The 12,333-nt window shown below is 30.2% G+C and overlaps 2 protein-coding genes across 2 annotated transcripts; both read left to right on the forward strand.

Moving 5' to 3' along the window:
• The first annotated feature begins 1,693 nt into the window (after window positions 1-1,693).
• LOC107941822 (non-specific lipid-transfer protein P3) lies at window positions 1,694-2,662 on the forward strand. Its single transcript, XM_041101309.1, has 2 exons — window positions 1,694-2,342; window positions 2,445-2,662. Exons 1-2 carry the CDS (start codon window positions 2,002-2,004, stop codon window positions 2,452-2,454), a joined length of 351 nt encoding a protein of 116 aa, XP_040957243.1. The 5' UTR covers window positions 1,694-2,001; the 3' UTR covers window positions 2,455-2,662.
• Window positions 2,663-8,076: 5,414 nt separating this feature from the next.
• On the forward strand, window positions 8,077-8,967 carry LOC121221012 (non-specific lipid-transfer protein 3). Its single transcript, XM_041101310.1, has 2 exons — window positions 8,077-8,555; window positions 8,652-8,967. The coding sequence occupies exons 1-2, from the start codon at window positions 8,194-8,196 to the stop codon at window positions 8,659-8,661; spliced, it is 372 nt and encodes a 123-aa protein (XP_040957244.1). The 5' UTR covers window positions 8,077-8,193; the 3' UTR covers window positions 8,662-8,967.
• Window positions 8,968-12,333: the final 3,366 nt, after the last annotated feature.

The raw sequence follows: 12,333 nt of genomic DNA on the forward strand, positions 1-12,333 counted from the left end.
AAAATTTATGTAATAATGAATATAGGTGGAGTGGTAATGAGTTTGCATTTTAATTATAATTTAAAATAATGAGTATTTCTATAATTTCATAATTGAGTTAATGACTTGATTAATGGTGAAATTAACTCAATAAAGTGCTTAAATACAAGTGAGTATCAGATAATAAAATTTATAGATTTTTTGGTTCTCGATTCATGCTTTGATTGATTTTTTAAAATTTTTGTTCGACTTATATAGTTGGATATTTAAACCAATTAATTCTCAATTCAAGTGATTAAACTGGATGATCTAGTTCGATTTTTATAACCTAATCAAAAAAGGTTTAGACTACTAGGTCACACTTTCTAGATAAACAATTTCACTTCATTTGCAAAACCCGTTTTTGTGGCTTGAAATCTATCTATATTATGTTATTATAGTTGAGCTCTTAATTGAGTTAGTATCATGAATCAATTAAATGCTAATATAATTATATTTTTATGTGAGTATATTTTTATTTTTATATAAAATAAATAAAAATTCAAACATCATAAAATTTGACTATATTATATTATCTTTTTTTTTGTACAATTTAGTTCTATCATTTTAATAAAAATTTTATTTGATTCTTATATATATTTTTTATAAATATATTTATGGTGTAAGTTTTATCACCAATTTAACATAATTTAATATATTCTAAACCCTATACATATCAAACATATTATATAGGATGTAAAATGTGTAGATTCGAATTAGTTAGTGATAGGGTGTCCCGCGTAGCGTCGGTGTCGGTGCACAGCTTGCCTGCCTACCTATCCTCTACGACATGGAATTCCTTCACTCATATTACTCCTATGGGTCCATCACTTGCCGGAGCTGCGAAGGCAGTGCATTACTTTAATTGACTTTTGTACTTTTTGCGGTGAAGGAGAATGGAATACTAGCTATAACCTCACAAAACCATCTAATTTTTAAGTCTGGTATTTTTAATATTTATAAATTTTAATATTTTATTTAATTAAAATCATATTGATTGAAAATCGATGATTTAGCCGATTTGATCATCGGTTCGATTTAAAAAATATTACATTTAATTACAATTTTAAATATATATATTCACTAATTAGTGATAGATGTATCGGTAAAGCACATTGACGAGTAAACACAAATTCAGACTTTAGAAATAAGATTATTAAAAGAGGTAGCTGCATATCTCATAAATGAATCCTAAAATTTAAAGAGATAGAGATGAAATTTATGAGACATAAAATACCTAATTTCTTTCAATACATAGGCTAATAGCATCTAGCAGAGGTTGATGATTAATCAAAAGCTGAATATGTAGGGAAGAATTTTGTTGATACCAAGTTTAATAAGGGAGGAAGACAAGGTTGAGTGAGAAAAAATCGAAGTGGTGTAGTGGGGGCCGGTTCACCTGTAGAGGTCAAAAGCCAGAACAAGGATAAAACAACAGGCTGATTGAAAAAATAAATGCTTAGGTAACTCTAAGGTATAAAAAGGGTCAATCCCTTGCCTATAGTTTTTCAAGGTATTTATAGGAAAAAAGTATCTTTGTCCATCGATATAATATTAACTAGATAAGTGTTTAATCCTATTAAACACGTAATATATAATCATGAACACGAAGTATAAGTTTTTATCAATATGAGGTAATTAAATTTAAATAGACTTTTTATTAACTTAGAAATGTGTTCACATTAGGATAATGGGTGATAAATTCTATTTGAAGTGAACTGAATAATTTTTCTCAAAATATTAATGCAAAGTAAACAACACCATTTATGCTTAATGAAGAAGAGCATAACAAATTTCAAATTCAATTAAAGCATACCATCACCAATCAAACCAGCTAAACCCTATTCCAATTAAATTCCCTCCTCCAAGTTGCTAACATTTCATCTATTATAAAAACCCAATGCCTTTGCATGCCCTATTATTCAACTCACTCACCTTTCAAACATACCTTAAACATTTTCATTTTCAAACCCCCCTCCCCCCATGGCTGGTCTCAAGCTTATTTGTGGCCTAGTACTGTTGTGCATGTTGGTGGTGGAACCCATGGCCACAACTGCTCTCACATGTGGACAAGTGGCAAGCGAAACGGCTGGTTGTATAAGGTATTTGCAGCGTGGAGGGAACCCTCCAGCTGCTTGCTGCAACGGAGTAAGGAACCTAAACAGGCAAGCTAGAACCACCCGTGACCGTCAAACTGCATGCAGATGCTTGCAAACTGCCGCTAGGACCATCTCCGGTATCAATGCTAAATTGGCTGCCGGTCTTCCGGCCAAATGCGGTGTCAAAATTCCTTACAAGATCAGCCCCTCCACTAACTGCAATAGGTATATACTCTTTTTTCACATTAATTCATTCTCTTTTTTCTTACCTAAATTTTGAAGCAATTCCAAGTATTAATTACTCTTTTTTTTTGGAACTTGTTGCAGAGTGAGATGATCATGGATGAACTAAGCAGCTTGCAGGAAATATTATATATATATATAAGCGTGAAATAAAGATTTTGGGATGGATGCTTATTCCAAAATCCAAATTAGTGTCTTGATTAATTATTTGTTTATCTTTGAGATGTTGGCTTCAATTATGTTGTCTATGTATGGAATGTTCAGTGTTTTATAAGTTAAAAAGCCTATGTTTTATTATATTACATGATATCTGTATTGCTTTCTTTGCTTGTTGTCTCAATCCATAATCCCTTACTTGAGTTTATACAGATATATATGTTTGTATATCATTATATGTATTGCTTTCTTTACTTATTTAGTGAAACTTATGATTATTAATATGTTTTCCGTATGATTCGTTCATTAAATAAATTAATGAATTTTCTTTAAAAGAATCAGCAAAACAGCAAAAATCAATTTGGGATGTACTAGTAATTAATGAAGAAATAATATCATATTTATAACATCAAACCCTGGCACCCCCCCCCCCCCAACTTATTCAGTTTTCGCAAACTGAGAGCATCAGATGGAAAGGATCCTTATTATAATATATTATCCATTTCTTTTCATTTTTTATCATGACAAGGAATTTGGAAAGGTGAAAGGATAGGAAACCTTTCAATCCAATGGTTAGGTTGCACGACATTCTTACTCATAAGCTAAGTTACCCACGTTAAAAACAAGTATACGATGAAGAAATTATATTTACCGTTGGTGATTTGCGTGGTGCTGGCATGGAGGAGTGAAGTGGTGCGAGAGGGGATGAGAAAGAAGACGCTGAAACCTAGAATAGGAGAGAAGGAAAATTATTTTTTTATTTTATTTTTTATTTAATTAAAAATGTCTTGTATTTTGATTGGTTCTAGGATTTTTTTTGGGAGATATAACGGTTTTAACCAAAGTTAGTAATAGTATTAAGTCTAGTATCTCGTAATCATATTAGATTCTAATTAAATTTGAAATTAAGTTAGACCAGATTCTTAAACAAGGATAAAGTTCTCTCAACATTATTTTTTTCATCCACAAGACTTAAACTTAAGATGCTGCTTAAGAAGCATTAAACTTCTTATCATTCGATACTTGTTGGTTAAATATGTATACGCACTAGTATGGTTCTCGATCTATGTTTTTCATTGGGTTAATTATTTGTTTGGGCCGAATTATGAAATAAAATTTGAAAGATAAAATATTCTCCAATTTCCTATACACATTGTACATTTGAGATTTAATTTCCTATTCTTATTTTTCACAAATTCAACCTCTCTATTTTTTGGATTTAAAAATTCAAGCTCAATTTTGTTACCGTGGTTTAACATTTTGAAATTTAAAATAGCATTGAAAATGCTTATGTGAATTTTTTTCTTAAAAATATTCAATTGAACTCATCATGGTAATTTTTTTTTGTTGGAATAGTATTCTTAAGAAAAATTGATGTTGGTATTTTAATTGAAATAATCAATAATATTAACTATTTAGATTGACTAACAATATAAAAGTAGAGAGACCAAGTTATATTAAAAATTAAAATATATAGATCGATATCAAATTTCAACATAGTATAGAGGCCAAAACTAAAAGCTAACCGCCATCTAAAAAAGCAAGGGAAACACAAAAGAAATGAAAAATCATGTATCAATCTCTAAAATCATAAGGGCATTCAAATATATTTATAAAAAATATTTAATATACAAGTAAAGTTTTGATTGAAATGATAAAGTTACAATATTGCATACTATGATACCTTAGTTTAAAATCTCATCATGTGCATTGACTTGTCGCCAATTGTAGTGGTAGTTTAAGTACATTTCAATACTAAAAGAGCTTGTTTTTAGTGATTTTATAATATTTATATGCATTTTTTGTTTTCTTAGTTTAGATTTAATTATATGTAAAATAAGCGTTTTTACGCATGTTTTAGTATTTTGATGACCCTTAAGGCCAATTTGGGCCAAAGAAATGAGCTATTTGAGTGTGTAAGGTGCCAATTGAAGCCCAATAACACAAGGAACGACAATCGTGTTGCGACACAAGAGAGCCCATGTTGCAATTCAAAACAACGAAGTTGCCAAGGTTAAAAATCATTCCATGTTGTGCCGAGGAGTTTCTCCACGTCACCACGACGCGATGAAGGCAAGGCAAAATGAGGTTGATTCCTTGTACGACAATTTTGAGATATTTCCCTAATTCAACCCTGGTCAATTAAGAGTATCTTGCATTAATTAGCTAGTATCAAAGTGTATCTAGGATTGTGTGGGCACCAACTAAAATGTAGCCTATATAAGTCACCTTAGGATCACTCGAAATGCGAAACTAGACCTAGACAATTTTATTTAGTTTTCAATTGTATTTTTATGTTTGTTTAGTTGAAATTCTTTTTATTCCGATGTGAAGACAATTGCAAGTGGAGATTGCTCTGGAACTGCGCTTCAATTATTTATCACAATTTCTTTATTTTTTTATTATTTTTTTTATATTTCATTAGTCCAATCAACTAATTTTTGTATAAATATTAGAATAAATTCTCATGTTTTATTTTTATCATGCATGATTTGGTTATTGAATTGATTAATTAATTAAGTCAATTAATTAGCAGAAGAATAAGGGTTTCTCAATAAGAATTAGTTGGTTTTAAATTATGTGTACCTAAACCCTAGAATTGACGACCTTAGAAAGAAATCTAGGTTAAACGAGGCTGGGAGATAAGTTTGTCAATAAATCATAATTTATTTCGATAGAGAAAGTTAGGTTGGAAGATAAGCGAGCATCTATCGATTAGTTAATTAGTATAGGTCTGGAGGTAATACTGGTTAATTAATAGCTAATTCACTAAAAACCCAAAGTTTTGAAACTAGTTAATCTTCTATATGTTAATTAGGGATTTAATCGATTATAGGCTAGGGGCTCGTATTGTTGACACTAAGAATAGAAAATTTCATTAGGTTAATTTAGGTTTAGTAATTTTATCAATTTAATCATTACTTTAATTTGGATTCACACTACTAACTTGTAAATTGGTTAGATTAGTAATTATTTTTTGTAATGAATTTAATACTAAGATTCTCCAATCTACAATCTCTTGGGTATGATCCTCGGAATACTTTCCTGTGTTCCGTTGTAACACTTTACTATATTACAATTTGACTCATTTACTTGCGATCATCGTTAATTTAATTTAATATATTTTTGGTATAATATTTTTATTCTCAACGTTAGCACGTTTAGAGACAATCATGCATTTTTCTAGATTTTACATAAAATATAAAGTACAAAAATACACTCATAATAATGTTTGTTATTTTATAAAAGTAATGGGATTTCGTTAATTTCTTTGAGACCCAATGAAACCAACTTAAACAACCCATCAAATAGTAGTATAGATAATAGAAGAAATATCTACTTACATTGGTAGTTTTACACACTTTCATAAATTTTATTATTATTATTGGTATTTTAATAATCTAACAGTTACATTTTATATTCCACTCACGTTAGGGATGTAGTTAGGGGGTTGGCAGGGTCCCGACCCCCCTAAAATAGAAAATTTTTCATTTAGGCCCTTTAAAATTTTAAGTTAGTAAAAATAAAATTATACTTTGCCCCCCTAAAAATGACAAAAAATTTGGTTTAATCCTTTAAAAATTATAAAGATATAAACTATTAAAATGGTAAAATTATATTTTTATTATTGTAAAAATTACAATTTAATTTCAGCCCCTCTTAAAAGAAATTTTCGGCTTCGCCCCTGATTCACATGAATCATGCATGTTAAGTTTGAAGTAACTTTTTAACTATTTATGTAAAAAAAACTTTCAACTAATATAAATAGTACTTTAAATCAATATATTAAAGATATTAAATCGATTTAAAAATTTACACATATGACAAATTCTATTATATTAATAAATTCAAAATTTTGATTGGTAACATGCAATTATAAAAAATATATAAAACTAACATTAATTTTATACAAGTGTAGGTTCATCCCTCCTAAAATATATATCATATTCCATCTCTTGTATTTATTTCTAAATGGGACGAATCAAGATTAATATAGAGGTGCCTTTTGATTTCATTGATGCTTTATTTCCAATTCCCACCATGCATGCATTAATGAAGCATTCCTGTTGGACACGAAAACTCGAATGAACCCAGGCTTTCCCGATTTCAGTCAAACTGTTTCTTTAAGTTACTCATTATATCATTTGTTTTTCTTAGGTAGTGGTTTTTTAAATAAAGTAATTTACCATAGTGGCCTAGTTGCGTTGTGAGAGAAAAGGTGCCCACCGTTGAGGCAATAAATATGGATGAAAAAAAAGTAATTTAAAAAAAATCTAAAGTGAGTTTAGGTATTATCTATTTTTGTGATCGTAAATGTTATTAAAATCGGATTAAATTATCTGTTGAATCGAATATTAATTGATATATCAATTTGAGGTATTGTAAATACATATATTTTATATATCATTAGTGAATAATAATACGATACCTCATTATTAAGTAAAATAATAATTATGAATTTATAAATAAATAATAATTTTATTTAAACATAATTATTATATTTGTTTGTCTTTCATGTTTAGATTGTATGCATTTGGATTTAGGTTTTAAGATTTATATTATGTTTAGGGTTTAAGTTTATGATTTAAGGTTTCGGGTTTGTATCAAGTTACATGTTTTGGATTTATGTTTAAATAAAAAATATTAGTATTTATTTGTAAGTCTTTTACTACTTTTTTCATTTCACTAATGATGAGACGCCGTGTCATTGTTTACTCATGGTGCATTAGACATTCATTTATTTGATTTTTATTATATCTATATTATATATTAAACATTTGACTAAGCTAGTGTTACAAGTCAACCAAACACTAATTTAATTAGAAAATTACTCTTTTATTTTTATAAAGTAATAAATTAATAAGAGGATTTTTTTAAAAAAACTTTTCATGTTGTTTAAGAAAATAAGACTATAATAAAATTTGAATTTGGAACACCTATGTAAAAATTTTAATTACATCATTATAATTAAAGACTCATTTGATTTTAATATAAAAGTTTTATAAATATAATTTTACATAGATTATTTTTATGCAAGGTAATTATGATGTCTCTGATATTTTCAGTCCAAAATTCTTCTTTGCTATAGGAAGGTTATGGTTTTATTATAGCCGTGTGGTCTTACTATAGCTAATAAAAGCTAAAAAAAGTGGTAATAATATCTTATAATGTTTCTATTAATTAAACTTAGCTTTTAAGTTCTAATAACTAATATTGAAATGTAGAGTTGATTAATAAAAAAATTGATTTTTTTAATTTAAATTTGAGTATAATAGATAAAAAATAATATTGAAAAATTTAATATTCAATGAAATTATCGAATATCGAAACTTTGTAAAAATAATAATAATAAGGGGATCTAGTCCTGGAAATTTTAGCTAACCATTGGATCTTCTTTTTTCCTTTATCCGGCACTGCAATCCTGACATGGTAGCCGTAAGAGGGAGTAATTTGATGTGAAAATTTAATTGCTTCTCATACCACTATCTCCCATTTTTGGTGACATCCATTTAATTTCTCAACTGTATCCATCAACGCAATAAATTATAAGCCAACCACCAAATTATATTTGCCTTTCAAACCACACATGTATATGCTATATAAAAGCACCACTTTGGCCCCTTCACTCAACACCATTTAAACTCCAAACACTAGAAGAAGGTTTAGTTTTACAAACATGGCTAGTTCCGGTGTCCTTAAGTTGGTTTCCATGATTCTCATCGTGTGCATGGCGGTGATGGGTGCACCCAAGGCTGCCAAAGCCGCCATCACGTGCAGCGACGTGGTGAGCCACTTGATCCCGTGCTTGTCCTACGTACAAAACGGCGGTACACCCGCTGCTGCATGCTGCAGTGGGGTAAAAACACTCTACGGCCAGGCTCAGACCTCCACGGACCGCCAAGACGTGTGCAAGTGCATCAAATCGGCGGTGAACGGAATGCCTTACACCGGCTATAACCTCAATCTCGCAGCCGGCCTACCTGCTAAATGTGGTCTCCATCTTCCTTACAACATCAGCCCCTCCACTGACTGCAACAAGTAATAAACATAACCATTTTACACACTAAAAAAGAAAAAGGGTATTGTAAGCAGTTCTGATTTATGTTATTTTAACTTGTTGAATGTGTTCCGCAGGGTGCAGTGAGGTTGATGATGATGATATGGAAGAAGGAGTGGGAGAAGGTTTCAGCTCAGCTAGATAAAGTAGCTAGCTAAGGTTAAATAAGCTGTGCTGGTGTGTTGTTTTTCAGCAAATTCCATGTATAATCGGGGAAAGAAAAAGAAATAGAAGCTGTACTTTCTAACTGTATTTCATATGTGATATGTATAATGTGTCGTAATCTTTATTTATTAGTGATGCTCCTACGTTTTATACGAGTCTGTAATGACAATAGCTTTCCCTTTTCCATATATAGGAAGGCTCATTTGGAAATGTTATTTGCTTTAGATACTTATTTGCCATAATCATAAATACATTTTTAATTAAAGAAAAACCCTAATTATGAGCAACATATGTACCAAGAAACATTACTTGTAATATTACAAACAACTAATCCCCTATTACAAAGATAGAATAATATTTAGTAGATTTTAAATTTTATAAGTATTCTATAAAGACATAATAAAATATTATAAAAAATATAATAATTTTTTAAATTTACTTATAAAATAAGCTATCAATATGCCAAATACGCAAAATTTCCTGCACCAATCCAGGCTGTGTATCAAACACACTAACATCCCCACAGGCTCCTCTGCACTCATTGTCCCCATATTATCCGCAGCCATGTAAATATTTCTTTACATTTGGAGCATATATACTAAATATATATTAAAATTTTCGATATATTCATATGTTGTGACAGCCCTAAACTGACCCTAGTCGGAAAGTGGTTTCGGGACCACGAAACCGAGTCCTATAAGAAATTAAAAGATATATTCCGTGTTTATAATGTGAGTAAATGCATGTGTGAAAGTTTCATGCATTAATTTGATTATTTTTATGTGAATTTAGTTAAAAAGGACTTATGTGAAAAATATTAAAATTGTGGTAGGTTGAAGTGTAGTGGTCAAATATTGCATGGCTTAAAATATGGGGATTTGCATTTCAAATTCCCCATTTTTATGTAAGTGGCCGGCCATGATGATGGTTGAATAGCCATATATGCATTATATATTATATTATAATAGTTAATGGTTTAAACTTTAAAATAAAAAAAGGGGAAGCCATACATCCTTGCCTTGTGCTTGCCAAATGTTGAGAAAGAAAGAAGAAATATAATTATTAAATGATATTGGCCACTACATAGGTAAGTGGACGGTAATGGACCACCATTTAAAAGGTTTTGATATTAAATTACAAAGATTAATTTAGTAATTGGCTTATTAAAATGAAATATAATAGAAGATGGTGATAAAAACAAAGTTACATCCATCCTTTCTTGCATTTTTGCCGAAAACCATAAAGAAAAGAAAATGGAAATGAAGCTAGGGCATTCGGCTATGGTGAATGTATAGATTAAGGTATGTTTAATGCTCTTTCATTGAAAATCTTTGTATATTTGGAGTGGTCATCAAGTATAGAAGTCAGCTCATGGCAAAATTTTTGTAAATGGATGAAGATGACATTTGGTCATGGATGTTTATATTTCTTTGATGTTGGTTTCGATGTTTTGTGTATTGGGGGTTGATAATAGATGGAAGTCGAATGGTTGTTGTATGTAGATAGCATGCATGCTAATAATGTTTTTATTTTCTACTTAATATCTTATTGATTATGAGTTAACATGAATATTTAGTTGAACATATACCTTGAATTATGTTCAAAAATTTTAATTGATTAGTTGTACTCTTCTTTTTTTGCTTTTGAATATTCGAAATATTGAAGGCGAAAGGCTGGAAAATTTCAAGTTGAAATGTTGTCCAAATGCTGGAAATTTAGCATGCATATTCTTTTATTTAAATGCTTTGACCGAATGTTGGAAGTTAACTTGAATGCTGTCTGGTTGCTGCATGAGGGAGTTAAAATTGAACTTAAGATAGTTTATTACTAATTAATTTGCTGCTGTAATGCTGTAAATTATTGGCTGTCCAAATTAGGACAAATTTATGGTACTTAGCTAATTAATATGCTGCTGTAATACTTAAATTATTGGCTCTCCAAATTAGGACAAAATCATGGTGTTATGTACTAGCCGAGCTTTGAATTTAAATAATGGTTGGAGCACCGTGTGTTGTAATGAGATTATTTGAGTGAAATCATAGATATTTATATGATGAATTCAATTGTGGATATACATGCTTAAATAAGATGCATACATGAATGAATAGATAGCTTGGTGTTGCATGTATTCGGTCATAAAGGTGCACACGAGGAAATGTTAGATTAATTGTATTAAATTGCTCAATGTGATTAAAAATGCGTATGACCATTTTGTGTTTGAGCTATAGGTGGCCATATGACCTATCAAACTCCTTGTCATATTCGGCCATAAGCTAGCATAATGAGACTTTAATAAGTTAAATTTGTTTGAATTAGCTCAAGAGCTTAGAGGACCAAAGTTGGATAAGGGAAGGGAAAAAGTGATCGAATAGCCGCCGAAATCGTTCGACCACATCCGAGGTAAGTTTTAAGTGACTAAATGTTGAGTAAATTCAACTATAATAGGATATAATGAGTTGATTTAATAAGATATGATGTGGCCATGATATGTCTTAAACTCAAATGGTAAGTTCCTAAGTGTTTGGACTTGGAAATTTAAGAGCAAATTGTAATAATTTGCTCAGGACAGCCGCAGTAACGTGATTTTAGAAAATCACTATAAATGTTTGGTGTGGAATTATAGGCTGAATAAAATATACAATCAAAGCTTAATTAGTCTAGTTTCTTATAAAAGAGACCGTGTAAGCAAAGGAATTTCCTATAAAGAGATATTTAAAGTTGTGTGAGACGGTGTCAGAATGACTCCGTAATCCCCTGTTCTGTTTTAAGAAAATCACTATAATTTGTACAAAAATGGTTACAAGATAAAATTTATATGCTTAGACTCCTTAATGAGTCTAGTTTCAAATGAAATCAAATAGAACATACTTTGAATTCTGTACAATGAGAATTTTGATTCGTAGTGAAAACTGGTCAGATTAGTCAAACAGTGAAACAGGGGAAACTTTAAGAAAAATCTAGTATTGATTGGCCAAACCTAAAATTCTGAAAAATTTATGGATGAAAGATATACGAGTCTATATTCAGGGAAAATTAACGGCAAGTGATTTGGAGTCTTGTAGCTCCGGTTATAAATAATTTAGTGACAATTGCTCAGGAAAACAGCTCGTAGTGAATATGTGATTTTGTTGTAAACATGGATAAAACTTGTTTTAGTTGCTCATAAGCTATTGATTAAACCCATACTTGAATTCTAAATCGTGATATTGTAAGTTTATGAGTATTCGAATATGAAATGATAGTATGGCGTAAAATTGAATTATTCATTGGAAAGTGATGGATGTAGATTCGGCCAAGACCAAGTCTGTACATGATAGTATATGTGGTATGTGAAGTATATTTGAATAAATGTGAAAGTGTATATATGTGATAAGACCTAATGGCCGATGTGATGAATGTGAAAATGTATATATGTGATAAGGCCGAATGGCCAATGTGATGAATGTGAAAGTGTATATATATGTGATAAGGCCTAATGGCCGATGTGATGAATGTGAAAGTGTATATATGTGATAAGGCCTAATGGCCGATGTGATGAATGTGAAAGTGTATATATGTGATAAGGCCTAATAGCCGATGCGATGAAGTGAAATG

Source organism: Gossypium hirsutum, chromosome D09, assembly GCF_007990345.1.
Source record: "Gossypium hirsutum isolate 1008001.06 chromosome D09, Gossypium_hirsutum_v2.1, whole genome shotgun sequence".
NCBI classification, from domain to species: domain Eukaryota; kingdom Viridiplantae; phylum Streptophyta; class Magnoliopsida; order Malvales; family Malvaceae; genus Gossypium; species Gossypium hirsutum.

Coding starts and splice junctions, on each gene's coding strand:
- LOC107941822 (XM_041101309.1), top strand. CDS start 2,002: ATGGCTGGTCTCAAGCTTATTTGTGGCCTAGTACTGTTGTGCATGTTG.
- LOC121221012 (XM_041101310.1), top strand. CDS start 8,194: ATGGCTAGTTCCGGTGTCCTTAAGTTGGTTTCCATGATTCTCATCGTG.